At 40.0% G+C, this 20,843-nt stretch overlaps 3 protein-coding genes across 5 annotated transcripts; 1 reads left to right on the plus strand and 2 right to left on the minus strand.

Annotated features, from left to right (window-relative positions):
* The first annotated feature begins 886 nt into the window (after positions 1 to 886).
* Positions 887 to 9,314, plus strand: trpv6 (transient receptor potential cation channel, subfamily V, member 6). 2 transcript variants are annotated; one of them, XM_069655563.1, is made up of 17 exons: positions 887 to 977; positions 1,125 to 1,301; positions 1,412 to 1,509; positions 1,593 to 1,715; positions 2,731 to 2,871; positions 3,014 to 3,112; positions 3,237 to 3,412; positions 3,526 to 3,672; positions 3,758 to 3,837; positions 3,932 to 4,067; positions 4,672 to 4,758; positions 4,849 to 4,925; positions 5,009 to 5,174; positions 6,326 to 6,392; positions 6,521 to 6,789; positions 6,875 to 6,981; positions 8,775 to 9,314. In XM_069655563.1, exons 2-17 carry the CDS (start codon positions 1,171 to 1,173, stop codon positions 9,031 to 9,033), a joined length of 2,163 nt encoding a protein of 720 aa, XP_069511664.1. In that variant the 5' UTR covers positions 887 to 977; positions 1,125 to 1,170; the 3' UTR covers positions 9,034 to 9,314. The 2 variants fall into 2 exon arrangements, with proteins under 2 accessions (XP_069511664.1, XP_069511663.1); XM_069655562.1 differs by having other exon boundaries at positions 889 to 977; positions 1,154 to 1,301.
* Positions 9,120 to 16,195, minus strand: LOC138583637 (early activation antigen CD69). Of its 2 annotated transcripts, XM_069655564.1 has the most exons (7): positions 16,090 to 16,195; positions 15,717 to 15,818; positions 12,099 to 12,203; positions 11,707 to 11,829; positions 11,068 to 11,219; positions 10,880 to 10,977; positions 9,120 to 9,744 (listed from the first exon to the last, which is right to left on the minus strand). In XM_069655564.1, exons 1-7 carry the CDS (start codon positions 16,175 to 16,177, stop codon positions 9,615 to 9,617), a joined length of 798 nt encoding a protein of 265 aa, XP_069511665.1. In that variant the 5' UTR covers positions 16,178 to 16,195; the 3' UTR covers positions 9,120 to 9,614. The 2 variants fall into 2 exon arrangements, with proteins under 2 accessions (XP_069511665.1, XP_069511666.1); XM_069655565.1 differs by lacking the exons at positions 15,717 to 15,818; positions 16,090 to 16,195 and adding an exon at positions 12,284 to 12,475.
* An 832-nt stretch (positions 16,196 to 17,027) lies between these two features.
* Positions 17,028 to 20,496, minus strand: LOC138583638 (gamma-aminobutyric acid receptor-associated protein-like 1). Its single transcript, XM_069655567.1, has 5 exons — positions 20,325 to 20,496; positions 18,902 to 18,991; positions 18,497 to 18,575; positions 18,112 to 18,230; positions 17,028 to 17,559 (listed from the first exon to the last, which is right to left on the minus strand). Exons 2-5 carry the CDS (start codon positions 18,989 to 18,991, stop codon positions 17,494 to 17,496), a joined length of 354 nt encoding a protein of 117 aa, XP_069511668.1. The 5' UTR covers positions 20,325 to 20,496; the 3' UTR covers positions 17,028 to 17,493.
* Between the last annotated feature and the right edge of the window lie 347 nt (positions 20,497 to 20,843).

Consider the following 20,843-nt stretch of genomic DNA (forward strand, 5'->3'; position numbering starts at 1 on the left):
TGATTCAGCAGTTTACAAAATTCATGTGTGGAGATAAAAGTTTTTAATTCAGGTGCAGTCAGTTTAAAATTAATAATCCTGGAGGAGAGACTCAGAATGTCACAAAACATAGTGAAATGTGCCATTATCTTTGTTTTCCGCCTTCAGAGGAAAGTGACACGGTGTTGCCAACCTCTGAAATTATCATTATGGTCTTTGTCATGGGCCAATTACCGTGTTTGTGATCATGCCTGTTGACACATCAAAGGTGCTCAACATGTTAAATCATTGTGAATGAAGCTAGCTCTGTGAACAAGAAGCAACATGTTGGAAAGTCCCACATCATGTCCATTTTTACTCCTCAAAATATCCCTGTTTGACCTCTAAAAATAGAGCAGCAGTAATAATGCAGCTTGGACAATCATGCCTTAATATCAGGTGTACAAACCAGGATTCAGATTTACAATCTTGCAATTTCCAAACAGGTTTCCTTCACGGTTCACTAGAAACAATGACCGCAATGTGTCGACTGTCATGATGTTGCAGAATTTTCATAGTGGCCGTGCAGGTTTTGGTGGTGAGAGGAATGCAGACAAGCCTGGTGATGGTAGAGATATACTGGGACCAGGGACCGGACCACTTCACTTTTAAGGTGACAAAATTAATCCGATTATTTCCGATCAGCGTGATAAAGGAGTTCCTGATCCAAAAGGTGAGTTGAATCTTAAAGCGTAACTTTCTCTGTGAGATCCCTGACCTGCGGTGAGAGTCTACCTGCTCATTAGCACGTCACTCTCTGTCCTACCTGTCCTCTCCACCCATTTATTCTCAACCCCTCCACAGGTCTCCTCCCTCATGGCTGGCTCATATATATTGGTGACACCACTGGCATTTCACTTCTCCACAGGGACATTTCAAAGGCACTGTTTCCAGTTTTGACAGTTTGTTATGACTGGATATGAGCCGAAGTTAAGGAGCGGGATTTTTGCTGCTTAAGGGTAAGATTGAAACACTGTTTCCTGTTTCATTCATCTGTTTTAAGGTATTTTATTTTGAAAACTCAACCCCAAAACATTTCATTGCCTCACTGATGAATCAGCTCCTGCCTCTACTCTTTAAGTCGTTGTGTCTTTCCTCCAGCGTAGACTCACCTCACCTCCTGTGCTCCTTCCAGTGGAACATCAGGTGTCAATGTCTCCGTCTCTGGCCCGATCTGCTCCCAGCGAGCTCAACCACTGGTGGAACCAGCTGAGGTTTCGCCTTCAGAACAAGAAAGGATGGAACGAGATGTTGGATGAGACGTTTCTGCTCTACACCAAATAGTAAGACACTCATATAAGACACTATTTTCTACTTGCTACAATAAATCAGATACATTTTATGTGAAGATGTAGAGAGGTAATATAAGTGTTTGCTGTTCTCCTTCCCTCAGCATAAATGACATTCCTCTCTTCTACGCGGCGAAAAAGAACAGTGTTGGCTGCATCAAGAAACTTCTCAGTTGTGCGTCCACTAATATCTTTGAGAGAGGTAAATCTGAATTTTAATGTCTGACTTTTTTGGGCTCATGTGGTATCAATTTTAATGTGCGACTTTGTAATCCTGTCTCTCAGGAGCTCTTGGTGAGACAGCGCTTCATGTCGCAGTGATGAACGATAACCTGGACGCGGCCGAGGCTCTGATGGACGGAGCTCCCGAACTCATCAACGAGCCCATGACCTCCGAGCTCTTCCAAGGTCAGCACACAGATAAGACTGATTACATTTCTTACATCTGTCTCCCAATATATATTATTGGCTTTAATTATGGTCCATTGTGTTTCTCAGAATAACAAAGGCTGTTTTAAAAATAACATTTAATTTAAGATTTATGACGGATTTTATACACTAACGATTCTGGAGTTGTCAAATATATTTGAACAGATTACAAGTCAGTTGTTCAACTACTGTGAGGTTTTTATTGTAACTGACAGTAAAAATAACAGCATCTTTACCAGCAGATGACAGTAAAAATTGCTTAAACCAACTCTAAACCTCCAAAACGTAGATATTACACAACTTTTGCTCTGGTCAAACCATGTTCCTCAGCTTTCTTACTGCATATGACTGAAAGTTTTAAAAGTGGATCACCAAGAAAAGCATCTGATACTGATATTGACTCTTTATGGACGCTTCCTCGGACACAAAAGTATTGGACACAAAAGTATTGGTTACTTCCAGGAGTGGACAGTGTCTCACCACATTTATCTTAGTGTACTTAAGTGCAATTTAGACTTTCTATTTCTGCACTCCACCACATCCCAACCTAAAAATCTTACTATTTACTCTAATACTTTTATTACAGCTTAAGTCTCTCCTTTGTGATAATGTTGTTACAAGAAAAACATGTTGGTATCTTCTGTAATATAAAGCATAGTTAGTCTACGTTATTATTACTATACACATGAAGTACAATGAGCTCCACCTTGACTCAATAGGACATTAAAGTGTTGCTTACTTTAAGTGCATTTTGTCACCGACACTTGAGTATATTATTTAAATGCGAGGCTTATTTTAGGAGTATTTTGTATTGTACATTTGTAGCGTTTTACTGTGAGTAAAAGTGAGTGATTTGAATCCTTCTACTTCTCACACAGTTATGTATGTGTTATGTAAGCCTCACCTACAAAACACAGGAGGTGAAAGTGGTGAAATTAGTCTGAGTTCATTGAGTGTGGACTGACGTACTTGGCTCTCCCTGCTCTGATCTCAGGTGTGACTCCTCTCCACATCGCTGTGGTGAATCAGAACATCAACCTGGTTCATCATCTGATTAGTCGCGGGGGTGACGTGGCCACACCTCGAGTCACCGGCCTGTACTTCAGGAAGAGGATAGGAGGACTCGTATACTACGGTAAGCCAGTATTCTGACAGGAAAATGTATGGGGTTTCTGTAGCCATGATTGATCCTGATCAATAAGCAAGAAAAGGGTCATTTGCTTTTGACCAGAGCATTAGATAAATAATCGTTATCATATTAAACATTTGATCAACAGGTGAGCACATCCTGTCTTTTGCTGCGTGTGCTGGAAACGAGGATATTATCGCCATGATAATCGAGGCAGGAGCCAGCACTAGAGTCCAGGATTACCGGGGTAGGAAATACGTCCTCGTATATTTTTACATCTATGTATCAGCCCGATATTTCATTCATTAATGGCTTCCTGTTTTCTTTCCTTACTGTCTTTTTCTTTCTACATGTTCTTTCTTTCTGTCTAGGTAACACGGTGCTTCACATTTTGGTTCTGCAGCCCAACAAGACGATTGCGTGCCAGGCCATTGACCTTATTATGGCACGCGATGCAGAGCTGGACCAGTCAGTGCCCCTCGACATGGTGCCGAACTTCAGAGGCCTTACACCTTTCAAACTGGCTGCCAAGGAGGGAAACATTGTGGTGAGTGCAGCCCTGGGGGGGTGTCTCACAGGGTGAAATCCCAACATGAAAGGTGGAGCAGATTGTTCGACTAATCCTCTCCTCACCGCCATGATTCCCTGTGTGTCTCTCAGGCGTTTCAGCACCTGGTTAATAAAAGGCGTGTGGTGCAGTGGAGTCTGGGACCTTTGACCTCTAACCTGTACGACCTGACGGAGATCGACTCATGGGCTGACGACATGTCGGTGCTGGAGCTCATTGTGGGGAGTCACCAGAGAGAGGTACAGCGCAGGATGTACAGTTTTCTGGTGAAATCACAGAGAGAGAAAAAGAAAGAAATATAAACAAGTTTTGTTTTGTCTCCAGGCGAGAGGGATCCTGGAGGTGACCCCTGTGAGGCAGCTGGTCAGTCTGAAGTGGAACCTGTACGGGAAACATTACTTCAGGTAAAAACATGTCAGTGAGTGAAGTTAAACACCTAAACTGTAGACGCGTCCGGTCTGTTCATCAGTGTTATTTCTCTCTCTTTCTTTGTGTCAGGCTGCTGATGTTACTGTACCTCCTGTACATCGGGACCTTCACACTGTGTTGTGCATATCGCCCTCTAAAGGACGCTCCAGAGAACTACACAAAGTCAAGCATGGACAAGACCATTCGAGTCCAGAAGACACTCAATGTGTGTAAGAGTTATAAATCCAGAAATAATGTTAAATAGATGTTAAACCTAACGTGTTGTGATGTGTATGCAGGACTATAAAAAAGGTGGAATAATGTCATTTATATTTATTTACTTAAGTACAATAGTGCTTTAGTATAATTTAATGATTCTTTGACCTTTTTAACCAGAAACTTTTCTCTCACAGCTCTACAGTGATCTCTCTCAGCAGATATAGCAGTGTTGAAAGAGGAACACAGAACTTTTACTTAAGTCAAAATAGCAATAAAACGTTGAAAAAGTACACCTCAACAAGTAAAAGTCCTGCATTCAAAATCTTAAGCAAAACACATAATTTTTTTCAGTTTTAATCATATTTCTTTTAGACTTTACTAAAATTTTAATACACGATTTGGGGGATTTCGAGGACCTGTTTGTGCTTGTATTTAAATCACCAATCCCTAATTATATATATTATATTATAATAATAAAAATCCTACAAAAGTTGTATGTATGCATGTGTAAATGTCTGTACCTGCATACGGCACATCCCACATGATTTTCATCATATAATAAATAATAATAATAATATGAATAAACCCATATGTCCTCTCTTTGTGCTCAGGAGAGTTATCTAACATATGAGGACAACCTGCGGCTGGTGGGTGAGATCATCAGCGTCCTGGGAGCTTTAGTTATCCTGCTGCTGGAGGTGAATTATAAAACATGCTTATTACACATTGTTAGTATTATGTAATATTTTTCACTGCCTCATCCTCCTATAAATGACCGTTTCAAGCAGATCCCTGACATACTGAGAGTGGGGGCAAAGCGCTATTTTGGCCAGACAGCACTGGGAGGCCCCTTCCACTTCATCCTGTGAGTAGAAGCACTTCTAAGAAGTACAATAAAGCACATTGTATTCAAATATATTCTAACATTTCTGCTGCTGTTTTGTTCAGGATCAGCTACGCCTGCCTGGTGGTGCTGCTGTGTGTGTTCAGAGCGTGCGGGGTGCAGGGAGAGGCCGTGGTGATGGCGGTGTGCTTGGTTCTCGGCTGGTGCAACGTGATGTTTTTTGCTAGAGGTTTTGAAATGCTCGGCCCGTACGTCATCATGATACAGAAGGTAGGACTCTGTTCGGAGGCACTTCTACGTGCTATCGACGGCGGCCATTTTTTTGGGCGTCATATTCAGGGAGGGAATCTCATAATGCTGTTATAATGTTGTACTACTGTAGTCCAGGTTGTTAGTAATACAATTTTAGGTTGTCTAAAAGATAGTTATCATTCATACAAAACAAAACAAAATTTTAGGAACCTTTTGCTTAAGTTAGACAACAGCTAATGCTAGCATTCAGCCTCTTACTAGTTAGTATTAGCGTTAGCATAACATTAGCAAGGAATTTACTTGGATTTGATTGAATGCTAGCATTAGCTGTTGACGAAAGGTAACTAAAAAATGTGGCCCATTGTTGTCCCGGGAAGCAAATCAGGCCCATGGCGTATGGAGAAGCGATAAAAGTAACTGCAGTACACCGTCAGTCCAGTAGCTGGCGGTAAGAAGAAGATGAAGGCCATACAACAAAGATGACGCCATAAAACACAACGAACGGGCCGTTATCATCATTTGTGCGACACTACAGTTAGCCTGTTAGCATGGAGGAGATTCAGCTTGTGCTGTTTTTGATCGTGCTTTATTGCATTGTTTACAGTTGATTGATAACGATGACAACAGTGAGCTTGCAGCTGCAGTCTTTTAAATATGGCAGGTGAAATTAAACGCTGCAAGCACTCGACCAATCAGAAATGATCAGCACTTCAGGCCCCGCCCTAAAAGTTCCTGGACCCCCGGGGGGGGCAGGGACTTACCAGGGGGTAAATCAATTACCCCAGAACTAGATTTAGACCCTGGTTCCTCAAAAGGTTCCTAGTTCCTGGGGAAAGTTCCTTCAGTCGAGAAGTACCTTAAATTAGTTCTCAAATATTAAATAATATATATACAAATATATTAATCGAGAAGCGGTAAAATGATAATGTTTGTCATAAACCTACATTTTTAAGACAATCTGGATAACAGGAGTGAAATACAACAGCCTTAAGCGTCTCAACTTGAGTCACACGTGAAAGGAAAATGGCTGAGTCATGCAGAAATAGGACTTTGTTCCACACCTGTACCAAGTGTTTTGGAAGCAGATGTATTCACTTGTTGTTTTGGGTTTTGATGTTCCCTTATTTGTTTTCGCAGCCTGACCCACTGTGTGTCTCATTTCCCCCTAGATTATATTTGGAGACCTGACAAAGTTCATGTGGCTGAGTTTCATTGTGCTCATTGGTTTTTCCACCTGTGAGTATATTCTGGGCGACATGTACAAACACATTTTTAACACCTGACAAAGCCTGTAAGAGAATAAATTCTTGAAAGAAGATACAGTTTTCTTCTCCCTCATATTTGTTTAAATCTTTCCCTCTCAGCGCTGTGGATGGTCTACATGACGCAGGAGCCTGAGTCCATACCTTCGTATCGTTCCTTCCCCGTCACCCTCTTCTCCCAGTTTGAGCTCAGCGTGGGCCTCATAGATCTGCCCGTGGACCACACCATATTCACCCCCCCGATCGTCCATGTGCTGCACTGCGCCTTCTCTGTGGTCTCCTACATCCTTCTGCTAAATCTTCTCATAGCCATGATGAGTGACACACACTGGAGGGTGGCCCAGGAGAGAGACGAGCTCTGGAGGACTCAGGTAAACAGAAATGAACAGAAACACCTCGTCATGTTGTCCCTTTGTGTTACTGTGTCATGTTTACAGCTGTAATGATGGTATACAGGTGGTGGCCACAACTTTAATGCTGGAGAGGAGGCTGCCCCGCTGCTTGTGGCCTCGGCTCGGGGTGTGTGGGCTCAACTACGGTCTGAGGGAGTGTTGGTATCTCAGGTAAGACATTACTGCAATAAGAGGAACAGAACGTAAAGCTCTGGAGAGTATGGTTTCAGGTGAAAAAGTGCCTTTCAGTTAGGGATGCACCAATCTAATACCAACAGGCGTAAATGGTCTGACAAAAATAGTTGATAATAATCAGGATCGTTCCAGCTGTTTCACACTTCCAACTAGCAACTTCCAAAATCTGAGAAGTTTTTATATTTTGTTTAACAACAGACTAGGACAGAAATGTTTAAGTTAGCAAGGTGTTGCCCATAAAGGACTTATCCTAGTCTATTCAACACAGTGAGTCAAGCAGCTTATGAATTAAACACTGGTATCAAATCAGTACTCCAAGTAAGCCAAGGACACAGTATCAGTCTTGGATTGAAAAAGTTGGATTGGTTTATCTCCACTTTCCATTCCAGTAAATATTTAAATCTAGATTGAGGAGTTTGTCATTGGTTATGAAACAGTCTCAATATGATAATGATGTCTCTATATAACCTACAAAGGCAAACCTTACCTTTAGCAACAAGATAACTATATAGTTAGTTTTGATACCCATCACGGCTTTCACCAATATTCTACACACACAGGTACAGGACAGGATCAACAAAGAGGTCACACATAGGCCTACCTCTTTGTCTTCAATCGTCGCAAAATGAAAGTTCATCTTTTCTGATTTAATATTTAATCAAACGTTAATTCTTTTTCATTGAAAGCATGACACTTAAAAATCAACTAGTGAGTGAGTGTCATCTGATTACATTTTAAGCAGACAACCAGCTAAATTCACATGTTGTTAAATCCGGATTGGTGGACGGGAATTCAAATTCCTGAATACTTAAAATCAGTCAAAAGCTATTGTGTGAGAAAAATAGAACAGTTTGAACCTTGGTAGAAAAAGTTTGTTGAAGTAGATACTCATCAATCAATTAATAAAAAAAAAGGTTCAGGGCCTTTAAAGCTCCTGTGAGGAACTTTCAGTTTGTGCTGTACTTCTTATCTCTTTGCTGATTTTGTCCTGTACATGCTTATGGTGCAGTGGAAAATGTGGAAACAAAGGCAGTGTGCAGTCAAGCACTTCCTGTGACACCTACCCCCCACCAGCGGTTTCAGGCATTTAAAATAACTATATAGGAATTATCAGTCCTGTCTGTTTGGTTTTTGTAAGTCCTATAGAGTAATCGGAATTCATTTCAGCCTGTTTCATAACCGACAGAAAGCTTTAAAGAAGAAACCAAAATTAACCCTTTAATTCCTAAATAACAGCAGGGTTGTATGTGGACACATTACGTGACTGTGACATCAGCAGTACAGGCTAAACCCACTAACTACCATTTGTGCTCAGAGTAATCACAGAGAGAGGATGTCCACTGACCACAGCCTAAGTAGTCTTTGAATGCAGTTCAGCCACAGTCATGATGTGCTGCGAGGAAGAAGCACAACTCTCACTATCACAGACATCGCACTATATAGTACACATTAAAGGGGCCCTCAATATTTATATTCAACACATAAAGTGTCACTCAGAGGTTGTCTGAGAGAAGGTCTGCATTACAAACTGGGGGTTTAGAGTTTAAAATGTGTCAGTATTAACAAATCATGGAACGTCCAACAAAAGATGCTTTTGTGCTGCATTGTGGGAAATGTAGGTCTGTGGAGTTTTACAAATTGTAAAGACCAAATCAGGATATCTTGGCTTCTGTGCCTTCATTCTTTAAATTGTCTCATTTGAGTCATCCAACTTTAGGGAATTGTAATAAACATAATGTAATTGTTTTATCACCCTGTCGTCTTTGCAGGGTTGAAGACAGAAACGACCCAATGTTGCAGAAGATGCGACGTTATGTCAAAGCTTTCTCCAAGGAGGACGAAAAGGACGAAAAGACGGACACATCAAAGGGCTCCATGTCTGGAACCCCAAAGCTCAGACCTAAAAACAGAGGAGGTTATAACAAGAGGAGGTCTCTGACGGGGTGGCAGATGATCCGCCAAAGTGCTCTGGGTTTGGAGATGGAGATGGAGGAGCCGGAGGACGACCAGAACATTAAATACGTCTAAGAAGAGACTCTGCCTGAAGTTTGAAGTGAATTTCTTGAGGCCTTAGAGTCATGTTGATGAGTGTCAAAAAAAAAACTTGAAAGACAAAGACTCAACTCGTTTAATTCATCTGTAGAGTCAATGGTGCAATTATTCCTGCAGTATTAAGCTATAGAAAAGAGCATGTTATTTTTATAGCCATATAAAAAATGTAGCAGTAAAGTATGCTAAATCAAAACAAAGTGAAACTTAACTTGATATAAAGTTGCATTAACATTTTTGTATGACAATAAAATATTTGAAACAAACCTACTGGCCCGAATTTGTACCGCAGCAGTTTATGGAAAAATACAGTGTATAGGACAGAGGTGCCCTGACCAGTGCTTACTGATAAGGCCACACAATGCTACAAGTAATGTGCAAAAAGCTGACTAAACAGCCATGCAAGCTTCTTCATATAAAACTTATAGGTTTCCCTGCTGAATGCAACTGATTGAAGTGTGAAGTGGAAAGAGAATACAATTTAACTGTTATTTAGGAGTTGATGCATGTTGACAGAATTCAGATTTCTCATTATTCTGTTAGAATAAAGGCTTATAGATTTAGGACCACAGCTGACAGATGAAGTATGAAGTGGCTCGGCAGGAAGCTCTGATCCAGCTTTCCTCAGGTTGGTTGGAGCCAGTGCTGAGGAGCGCACAATCCCCATCTGACGAAGCATCCGCCCAATAACTGTGGCGAACAAAAGGAAAGAAAAACTGATTATTACATATAGACGGTATGAAAGAAGTAGCCGTAACCACTGTCACATCCGCCGTTAGTTTGTGAACTACTGTTTCAAAGCCTTAAATTCATGTCATGTTTTCCTGGAGGCAGCAGTGACCATATTTGGACGGGAGGGTGGAGCTGGGGAGGAGTGAGGGCTTAGCAGACGCTATCGGCTAAAGCTAGTGCTAGCTTAGACTTGAAACTAGTTGCGGTGTCTATAAACTTATTAGGAAAATGTTTACTGAGGTAATAAATCAATTAAGTGGCAGGTTCATCTCCGCATAGAATTCCAAACAAGTGGATTTGTATTTGCAACAGTTTTTGCAGTGTTGTCGCCCCCTGCTGTCCATAAAAAAGAATGCATTTTTAAGGCACTTCAACACAGGCTATATTGTTATGCCTCTCAGGCTCTTCCCACCTCTTTTATACAGTCTATGTTTTTATATTGTAATCACAGAGGAGAGGATACTACTCTGTGTGTTTTCTTTGCCATTTTCTTCAATATACAATATACAGACTCAGTGGACCACTTTATTTTGTACAACTGTACAGTGTAGTGCAAATCAACGACAGCCGATGATGTTCTGCTATTTGTTAAATTTGGTATTTTGATCATATTTCCTCATGGTCAGAAGTGTTCCTAATATACTGCAAAAAGTAAATTTATATGTTATAAATTCTAACACATAAATATAATGTTTTCCAGTAGAACATTATCACCTTAAACTTTGACTCTGTCACACAAAAATGAACATTACTACGTAATTTATGGCAGAGTGGATGTATTAGATGGCATTTAATTGTAGAGAGGGACCTTATAGAGTGTATATTTTTATATAAAGAGAGTTAAATATATAGAGAGAAAGTACAAAAGTTTAAAGAATCCTCTTTTCTTGCTCAGTTGTCTCCAGCTTGGAGCACTTTTAGACAAAATGTAAAATCTGCACATGTTTATGTCTATCTCACTCTTTTAGAATCTGATGTATACAGATCTAAACATTATTTTCACAGACAAAAAGTCCTGTGAGATGATTATTTATTTATGAATCAGTCACTGGAGTCACAGGATCTCCCTGTTAATCATATATGAAAGTATCACCTCTCTCCCAGTGCAGTGTTGTTGACCCAGGTCCATTTGGGTCCGTTCTGTCTCAGCCCAATCCAGTATGTCATTCTCCCCTCCCTGCTCAGAAAACTCTGGAAAGGAAAGAGAACATTTGTATTTTAAAAACTATTCTGCACATGTTTTTACTTCAGGGTGAAGAGACAAGGTGATCTCAGATCTACCTGAATCCCCGGGTTGTTGATAACAGCCAGGTTTCCTCCTCTAGCGCTGCAGTTCCTCTGGCTCTCATCCCAGCTCAGCCTGAAGGTGGACAGGTAGAAACACGATCGGCCAAAAGTCAGCCACCCATCAGCGCACTGTCTGCAGCCCAGATCTGGAAGGAGAGAGGGATTGGCACAGAAAATTCAAAGAAAACAAGAAAACTAAAGGTCGTTCTGCAAATGGGGACTTAATTTCATAGTAGATAATAATAAAAGATCAAAAGAGTTCCTTCATTTCTGTATCTTTAATTAGCTTTTTTGTTATTCTTCGGTTTTTCCTTTTGTTTTATTTACATTTTTGTCTAAATTTTGTGTATACAAGAGAGTACTTTTGCGGGTGCGTCATCACATAGCAATCTTAAATCAAGAGGAAGCAATAAAGCTGATTAAATTCCTCTAGTCTAAATATAAAGTTCTCTCCAAACAAGCACATGATACAACTTCCTCTGTGGCCCGTCTCGGCAACAATTTGTGCAACAGTGAAAGCAGAACTGACACTAAAAAGATCGTGATTGAGATAGAGCCATTTTTTCTTTGATCTACATGTTTCTTTGGCTTGAACAAGTTGTTCTGCAGTGTTCCACCTGGCGCCACACTCACATTGGAGCTGAATGTTGGGGAAGAAAGCCTGGCAGCGTTTGTAGTTGCACGGAGAAACAACCTGTTTCACTGACGGTGCTGCGATTTCCTCTCTCTCTGGGCAGACTGTGGATCCATTTTGGGCTAGAAAGCAGAGGAAAAGTGGGAGGAGCTGTGAGGGAAAAGAATGACGCCTGCGGGCTGCAGCAGTGAGATCAGATACAGTTTATATCAGTCTATTGTTCTTGTTGCCATGAGCAAAACTAGAATAAAAGCAATGTGATCCTGACATATTATCCATTCTTTTATAATCCAGCACTGCCAGTAAATCTTTTCTTCGTATGTTTTAGTAATCCAGCCAGCAGGGGTTTGTTTTTGCATATCCTGACATATCCATAGCTGCAGATACTCACGTTTCACACAGAGTATGATGACGACCAGAAGCAGAATCAGGCTGAGGATTGTGAGGAATACACACGCTGCACGGTACATTCGTGTTTTTCCATCAGCCTGTTTGCCTAAAAGAGGGAAAACATCCGTGAGAGAGATCTTTTATTGCACACAACACAAACCACAAGCAAAAAAACTACTGGCCTACCTTTCTCCCCATCCAGTTCAACGGACAACTCAGACGCAGGTGAAAATTTTTCCCCTGCTTCATCTTTTTTATCCTCGCCATAACTGCGACAGAATTTGATGTACATGGAGAAAAGTGTCCTGGGATTTGTGCTGCCGCTTGTTTATGCTGTCTCTGCCTGACCTTCCTTCTCAAGTCTGCCTGTTCTTTTAAGACGCCCCCCCTGCCTGTCTCGTTGCCTGGCAACGTGACATCACTGATTCCCAAATTATTCATAGAGCACAGAGCTCGGCTTGTCCTTCAATATCCCAAAACTTTTCCCGTATTTGTCTTCAACTTCCTGTTTAAAATCAAGTGAGAGTGAGGGGCAAAGGCAGTCGCTGCACTTGAAAACAACAGATAGGACTTCTTTGTCGAGGTCATTTCATACGAGTGTTCATGTCAAACACAGGTCAGAGACAGCATGTACAGTCATCACTGATACACTTTTGAAACTTTATTTATCACAGCCTGTATGTCTTACACTGATTTTTGGTATCTGGTATCAGGAATATGAGGCGTGTCAGTCGAGACAGTAAAACCCTTCTGTACTATTATGCCCTTACTCTGTATTCTTTCTTTTTTTGTATCTTTGAATCTAAATAAAGTTATAAAACTGATTTGAAGAAGCATGGATGTGTCAGGGAATGTGAAAGAAAAGCCACTGTATTTAAACGGATTATTGCAGCTTGTCTATCTAACTATTACTACTACTACTACTGCTACTACTATTGTAAGAGAATGTATACATTTGAGGTGAATGGTGTATTATTTATTTAAAACTAAAGTAGCTGTAATTGTGTATCTCTCTTTTAGAATATAATTGACTTGTCACGTTAGCACAGGTGTTACTAATGATGTTAAGAATAGCTCTGCTTCATTCAAGAGTTGCAATAGGTCACAACAGTGTGACATGCTAGGAAGTAGCTAAAGCAGCTAAATTGAATCCAGCCCAAATTAATTTAATTCATTACAGCTGTCTTTTTTCCTACTGTGGCACATCAAAATGACGTCTTTGTAAAGTCCTCTGTACATTTGTAGTTTAAACTTTGTTTTGAACTTGAACGTTGCAAAAATGTTGGCATGTGATCAAAGAATAACCTTCAGCTAAGCAAAGTATAGTGATTTATTTGAACTCCCCTGCTGGTAAAAAGTATAAACCAAATGTCAGAAAATCAAAAGAAATATTTTTGATTTGCTATCTTGCTACTTAAGTTATAAGTCTGAGTATTAACAATAATGCATTTTAATTTTAGCAGCTAAAATGAACCACAGAAAAGCTGTCTAATGGATGTTGTTAGAGCTTCTCAAATGTTAACATTTGTAAATTATCTCTCATGATAGTAAACTAAATGTCTTTAGGTTATTGACTGTTGTGCAGACAAAAAAAGTGATTTTGAAATGTCAGTTTGGGCCGTGGGATATTGATCACTAGTCTTTATATGGACCAAACTATTAGTCTATTAATTAAACAAACATCATATACGCTTCAATTATCAAAACAATCCTTAGTCGTGTCCACATTTTAGCTCTGATTTGACGATGATTTTTTACTATAATTTAAACCAGAGCAATGTAAAAACATGTAGCAAAACTTAAAAAAATAACTGTTGTGTTGGAAGTCTGAAGTCTGAATCTGTCAACCCGTATATCACCGACTCCTGATAGATAGGAAAAATGAAGGATACCTTCATCTGAGAGACAGCTCTAGCACTAGTCTTTTATCTCTTCTCCTTCTGTCTCTAAGGCTGGAAGGCTGGGGAAATCACTCTGTAATCGCTACCAATATCGTAAAAGGAAAAAGGGCGAGGCTTTACCTTCACCAGAAAGTACCTACATACTTTAGTGTAAGAGCCCCTGGAAACTCAGCTTGAAATAGCAAGTTGTGAGTGTGTCATAAAGCATCCACAAAAATCTGAGTGAAAATAAACGCTCAGAACCTCTAGAAAATCTTCTTGAAAAACAGCTCGTTTGGCTGTGCAGACAATTTCTCAGGACTGTGTAGGCGTGGCAGCTCCCGTGTTGATTGACACCTGCCGGGGTCCAGCTGATATGGGCACGTAGATTGTTTACACTGCGTATTAGAACTGCGTATGTATGCCGATGTCAGCGATGCGGAGCGGACCCTCTTTTGCCGTTAGAAGTAAATTGGTTCCGCTGTTGTTTATGTGGTTGCCAATGAGGAGAGGATGGACGATCGTTGATTTGCAGCGGAAATCTTCAAAGAGTCGTTCAATCACAACTTCTGAAGCAGCGACTGCAACAATTCATTAAATGTATATGGCGGAAACACTGCTGCTTCTCCAAGTCCGCCGCATTTAGAAAATAAAAGAATGACACCTTGTCATCTCAGATGGTGGATGTGCACCCGAGGACAGCACACACAGTCATGATGGGGGGGGGGAAAGGCGATCGTTAGGTAGGTAACTGCAACAGGTCTGTGCAGAGATGTTCAAGATATGTGGACACGAGTTAGCGCAGACTCAGAGAGAGGGATTAATCGCGAGCCAAGAAGTTTTATTGCACCTGTGAGGGCGGGGCAACTGCTGTTGATTATTTCACGATTGGTTCGAGAAAATATATGACGACATAATTATCTTCACTGATCACGCCCAATTTAACCCCAGCGTCAGGTAAGTTAACAAAGTAAGAATGGCAATAACTCCAGTTTGGATTAAAAGTCAAAACTTTTAACATGCTTACAACTATGTACATAAGACTTTAAATTGCATAGTGAGAAGGATTTTGTGGATTTGGGTTTCCAGGGGCTTTAAAGAAAATTAACTGATAAATAGAAAATCTCTCTTCTCTTCATTTCTCTGAGTGGTGAATACATTCTTGAATAAAGATTGTTTCTGAGTGTTTTATAAGTGACACGAGGCTGCACAGAGAAAGGAGCAGGACCTGATTAAAAGATCTCTGGTTAAATAGCTATTACACTTCAGGCCCAGGTGGGGAGCACCCCCGGTGACTTCTGATGAGCTGCAATGTTAAAAAAAGGGGAGGTGGGGATTTTATAAAATTGTGAGTGTTTCTGAATGATTTAAGATAAGATGACTGAAGTTGGGAAATAAAAATCTGTTGATATATTGTTGTGTAATGTAACTTACATAAGTGCTTTGATTGTTACAAGAAAAGAAAACAGTATTTAATGATAACATAGCTCTGCAGTTGCTCCTTAGGTCAGTCTCTAAAGCTTTTCTGTGACACAACACTGACCAACGTGTTGCAATTTCCCTCAAAGTACTGAAAGTATGATTCAAACTTGTACATCTTACTTCTGCGTTCTCGATCTGTTTTATTTTCTAGACAACACTTGCATAATGAATTCTTGGCAGTGTTAGGAGGGGTGCTGAGACATGCTGCCTGTGAACCTTTCAGCTATACAAAAAACTTGCATCATACTAAAGTTTACCTCTTATTTTAACCGGAGCATGATCAGAAATAGCCTCTGCATAGATGTTCTCAGATGGATTCTGTAGTTCAGCGTAGTGATAAGGTATTCCTTCCTCTAAAGCTAAACAAAAATACAGACATGCACGTTTTAACGGAGATACAAACATCGGGAATTTGCTTGAAACTATTCAATGCAATTTAAACTAAAATACAACATCACATTAAATCTCACAATCAAGTGTTTGATCAAATATTTGAAATTGTTTGTTATAAAGAAAATTACATTTTTATAATACCCCAATATGGTGCTTGCCTAATTTTCAGTTCTACACTATATGCATGTTTTTACCCTTGTAATCAAACATAATCTAGTTAAATTAAACTTCCTGTACCTTCAGGTTTGGTCTCCAACTTCTGTTTACTTGCTTCTTCATCTTCGCCCTTCTTTTCTCCCTCTGGGCTGATATCTTGCATCTCCATGGCTCTCTTCTTGTGTGTCTCTAACTTTCTATTTGCCACGGAAGTCTTTCAGATGTGACCAATCAACTAACAATGACGTTATGTAACCGCAAGTTGTGCAGATACTAAAACAGACCAGACGCTGGTTGCAAAATTTTCGTGTCAAGATATCAGTATTTTTTTGGAACAAAAACCCCTGACAAATATTCACACACCTAAAAGTGTCCACAAAATATATGACTCATTAAAGTGGTCTGAGCACTTCCCCATTAAGATTTCTTCTCTGTCTGTCCTTCCGCTAAACCACATGAACACAGTGTAGAAGACGAGGGGACGGTGCTTGTGTTTATAAATATCAGCTCCACATACTTCAAAAGTATTATACTTTATGATGATCGATAATTTAACTGTAAAATACTTTACATTTTATTTTTAAGGAGGTACAACTTTTTACTCTGAAAAAGGTCCAAATATATATAAAAAAATAACCCATAAGAAATTTTGAACTATAAAAAAGTTGAGTTGAAATGAGTGAATAGTTTTGATATAAATGTTCGTTTTCGACATCTCAAACCAGCAGGTGACTGTCACTGTCTTTTGTCGTCCCTCAAGCACCGTATACGCTCTCATTACTGTATGTTATGTAGAGAAACAGGTCCTCTCCGTGGTGTTCGTGGTGTCTTAAATATGTGCGCATGGACGTACACACTTACATAACCACATTATTACTTACTGATAAAAAAGTTGAGTTGAAATGAGTGAAATGTTTTGATATAAATGTTTGTTTTCGACATCTCAAACCAGCAGGTGTGGCAAATGGAGACATGCAAGCATCCATATTATCTACATAACATGAAATCATCAATCAGAATTGTATTATGCGTTTTCATCTTTATTTTCCACAAAAGTTTATGATATTAATTTACAAAAACAAAATACTATTTGCATTAAATACAGATGACGGAGAAAGATAATGAGAGCCCCCTCAACATAATTTGGATATCTTCCTTTTACGATGCATTTTTGCTTTTTTTCACGTTTCCTTTTTCTTTATTCACCAAGTAAGGTATCACTTATCGTGTGCTATAATAATCTTAAAATGCGTTACACCCACCCTGAAATACTGTCAAAGATTAACCTGCCAGCACCCTTCTGCCTTGTGCCAAGCCTTTCTTCCACCTGTCCTGTACTGTTCTGAGTTACTTATCAAAGTAATATAAAGTATAATAGTGGCGTGAAGCATTACAAACAGCCTGAATTCTTTATTCTTCATACAGTCTCACTTTTTCTCCTCTCATTCTCTCACACTCTCTCTTTCTCCAGTCTTTTGTCGTCCCTCAAGCGCCGTATACGCTCTCATTACTGTACGTTATGTAGAGAAACAGGTCCTCTTCGTGGTGTTCCTGGAAGACAACCAAGAATAGATTAATGCATAATCCAGTACGGCACGTGTACTTAAATGTGCGCACATGGACTTACACACCTACATAACCACATTATGACTTAATAAGTAAAAGACGTTCACGTGGACATTATAGCAACAGGAGAAAAGTCTAACAACGACTCTTTAATTGTCCTAGATTAAGATAATCGTGGCATTCAAAAACTCAAACACACAAAGTTCTCTTTCTTCAGTTACTACAACTTTCTGGTTTTTAATAAATATCACTTTCAGAATAAATGGGTTTTTTTTTTCCGGTTTTTTTTTAACGGTTTACAGTAAATCTACTTCTGGAATCTAAAAAAAGTGAAGAAACATTGCTGTCTAAGCACATTGGTCAGGTTGTGAGACATTTCAGTGTTAAGAGGAAGGTTGGAAAAAGTCTGCGCAAGCTGAAACTTTGCATTTATTCAGCTGGACGACAGTAATCTGCATGTGTTGGTAAATATGTTTGTAGTCGGGTGTGGTGTGTGTACGTGTTGGGGAGTATGCGGTTGTGGAAGGCTGCAGTTACCTCGTATACAGCAGAGAGCGGGGAGCTGGAGGGGGGGAGGGAGTTGTTGACGAAGAAGAAGAGCGCCTCCTCCGGTCTCAAAGACACGCGCTGACGGATCAGGAAGCACAACTGGCCCACTAAAAAAAGGAAGCAGTGAAAGACAGCAAGATGGTCAGCATGTGTCACGCTTCAGTCATGGTTTCATTATATGTAAAGAGGAAGAAAACATGCAATTGTGGGGCATCACTGTATAGAAAACAGAGGATGACATTTTTTTTACGTTCTTGAAACCTGGGAAACCAAATAATTTGGTCTGCTGGAGTTGCTGTTATATCTCGGAGTTATTTGATAAGTAAAAGGAGGTGTTTAGAATTTTTAGCATGTGTGTTTGTGTGTATTTCACCTGTTAAATCTGAGGGCACGAGGTATTTCTTCTTGTCCAGTTCAGGAGCTCGTGACCTCGAGGCCCTCTCCACAATGATCTGGTTAAAAAGACCCAAGAGAAATCAGTTATCACTTGCAGACATAGAGAGAGAGAGAGAGAGTGAGTTAGTGTGAGCGAGAGAGAGAGAGAGAGAGAGAGAGAGAGAGAGTGAGAGTGTGAGAGATAGAGAGAATACGTCCATGTGCCAAAATCGAAACAATAACAAGTAAATTCACTGTGACGTCAGATGTTAAATGATAAGATCTTTAGAGTTCTGTTTTTAAATAAAGATCTAGAGGACCATGATCACAAACATGACTTCCTGTCAAAGTATCATTAGCTGAAGGTCACTAAAGGTAAATTTGACCCAGATGTCATACTGACCGGTATCTTGTCCGGATGCTTGGCCCGAACTCTCTCTCCCTCCACTCTCCTCACCTCTAGTGGTACTGAGCGCTGGTACTGACTGCCCATCTGAAAACAACACCAGAAAACATGAAGTCCGTCACAATGGCATTATTTACCAAGGAGACAAAGGAGAAAGAGCACTGGCTGACTTCACCAACCAGTGCATTCAGTCAACAAGCGATATTGACCGCCTAAAGAGCACATCATTGTTTATGGCAAGTCGAGATGGAGGCATCTTTTAATCAAGTGCTCTGTTGAGACCATATTATCTATGGATGGTATGTAAATATACATGTGTCAAATGTAAGTGATTTTGCATTATTGCTAAACCGTCTCTGTATATGTGGTTGTATTCAGCGGTCAGGAACGTAGGCAGGGACGCAAATCAATGATGAGACTACTTTCTGACTAGATTTTATTATTTTCAGATAATATATCCATCAGTGTAATGAAATACATTGATTTCTGAAAATACTCTCTGATTTCAGCTCGTCAAAGGTGATTATTTGCTGCATTTCTTTTGTCATATGTCATTGTTATTTAATGTCTTTGAGATCTAGATTATCAGTCTACCAAAAGAAGACACCTGAAGGCATCACCGTCAGCTCTGCGAGGATGTGATGGCTGTTTTCACTAGTTTCAGAGCTGCACTTTCATTATTATTGTAGCACTACTTTAATTCACTGGTTTAGCTCCATAAAAGACACTATGTTCTGGTTGTGTTATTAATGAGTGAATGTGATTGACTTTTTGGGAAACATGTGCATTAAATACTGTATATTACCATTTTGATATTATGATATAATATGTATGATTAAAGATTTTATCCCAGGGGCATACAGTCTTGGAAAAGGATTTATGAACAGTATAACCACAGTTCCACACACATTTTTTCACCAAGAACCTTCAATATCAAAGCCATTGTTTACAACCTCTGGTAATGCATGAATAGACATCATTATCAGTTGGTAGAAAGTGAAATTAGCGATATAAGATTTCATCCACACAATATCCCTTCATGGTCTGCCACCTCTGACGGCCAACCTCACCATAGTTCTCGTTTTTGATGTGTTCGTATACATATTTGTGGTCATGAGACACCAGTATCTAGGTTCACGGTGGTTTGGGTCATCTTGGACTGAGGCCACGTCACATTTCACAACAGAGATCAGCTAACGCATTCCTTATGATACTTGTTCACAGAAAACAACCGAACCAGCTACATGAACGGCCAGACAAAACTAACTGTCAACGTCTCTATATCGCTATTATAACATGGAATAGTAGGTTATGCAACGTGTACTCGTAATCAGCTGTTTGTCAAGCCAGCTAACAAAAGCAGCTAATGCTAACAACTGCAGCTAACGGCTCAGGAAAACGTTACAGTATACATACATACCTTTGAACAAGACAAAAACAATTTTCACTGAAGACAGGACGAAGACAAATATACTCCACTGGTCCCTTGTGCCGTCAACGCACTCGATAAGAAAGTCCTGGTGATAAATATTAGCTCAAAATACAGTTATAAGGTAAGGGTATGCGATCTATGTCAAAGATGTCGACTGTTATACTGCTGAACGAAAACAACAACAAAAACTGCAACGCCCGCCCACCAAATCTGTGACCAATCAGAGACGAGATATTAGATTGACAGCGGTGTGTGTCTATTCAGAGGGAACCGAGGACAGGGCTACAGTGCGTTTATTGGATGAGGAATGGTGTCCATCTAGACTTGTTGTCGCCCCATTTTCTGTAAGGGACGGGAAAATTAACCAATAGCAGCTCTTAAAAACTGGGCCAGGCGGTCATAAGGGTCACGCCTTATACAGGCTACGTGCACAGCGTGTGCGCCTTTTTTATTATTTGCACTGTTTTGTTCGGTAAACAGCTCCTTTTGACTCGTGCAATTAATCAC

The sequence above is a fragment of the Semicossyphus pulcher genome, unplaced genomic scaffold (genome assembly GCF_022749685.1).
Source record: "Semicossyphus pulcher isolate SPU_LCO1_2020_fin unplaced genomic scaffold, fSemPul1.0.p SCAF_9, whole genome shotgun sequence".
Taxonomy (NCBI): Eukaryota; Metazoa; Chordata; class Actinopteri; order Labriformes; family Labridae; genus Semicossyphus; species Semicossyphus pulcher.

What these genes read in the sequence shown, in the direction of transcription:
- LOC138583637 (XM_069655564.1), bottom strand. Translation starts at nt 16,177, where the DNA reads ATGGAGATGCAAGATATCAGCCCAGAGGGAGAAAAGAAGGGCGAAGAT. An exon ending in CCCCAACATTCAGCTCCAAT is followed by an intron (nt 11,220 to 11,706) that starts GTGAGTGTGGCG and finishes CTCTCCTTCCAG; the next exon opens with ATCTGGGCTGCAGACAGTGC. An exon ending in TCAACAACCCGGGGATTCAG is followed by an intron (nt 10,978 to 11,067) that starts GTAGATCTGAGA and finishes TTTCCTTTCCAG; the next exon opens with AGTTTTCTGAGCAGGGAGGG.
- trpv6 (XM_069655563.1), top strand. Translation starts at nt 1,171, where the DNA reads ATGTCTCCGTCTCTGGCCCGATCTGCTCCCAGCGAGCTCAACCACTGG. An exon ending in TACGGGAAACATTACTTCAG is followed by an intron (nt 3,838 to 3,931) that starts GTAAAAACATGT and finishes TCTTTGTGTCAG; the next exon opens with GCTGCTGATGTTACTGTACC. An exon ending in GCTCATTGGTTTTTCCACCT is followed by an intron (nt 6,393 to 6,520) that starts GTGAGTATATTC and finishes TTTCCCTCTCAG; the next exon opens with CGCTGTGGATGGTCTACATG.
- LOC138583638 (XM_069655567.1), bottom strand. Translation starts at nt 18,991, where the DNA reads ATGGGCAGTCAGTACCAGCGCTCAGTACCACTAGAGGTGAGGAGAGTG. An exon ending in AGCATCCGGACAAGATACCG is followed by an intron (nt 18,576 to 18,901) that starts GTCAGTATGACA and finishes CTTTTTAACCAG; the next exon opens with ATCATTGTGGAGAGGGCCTC. An exon ending in CGTGCCCTCAGATTTAACAG is followed by an intron (nt 18,231 to 18,496) that starts GTGAAATACACA and finishes TCCTTTTTTTAG; the next exon opens with TGGGCCAGTTGTGCTTCCTG.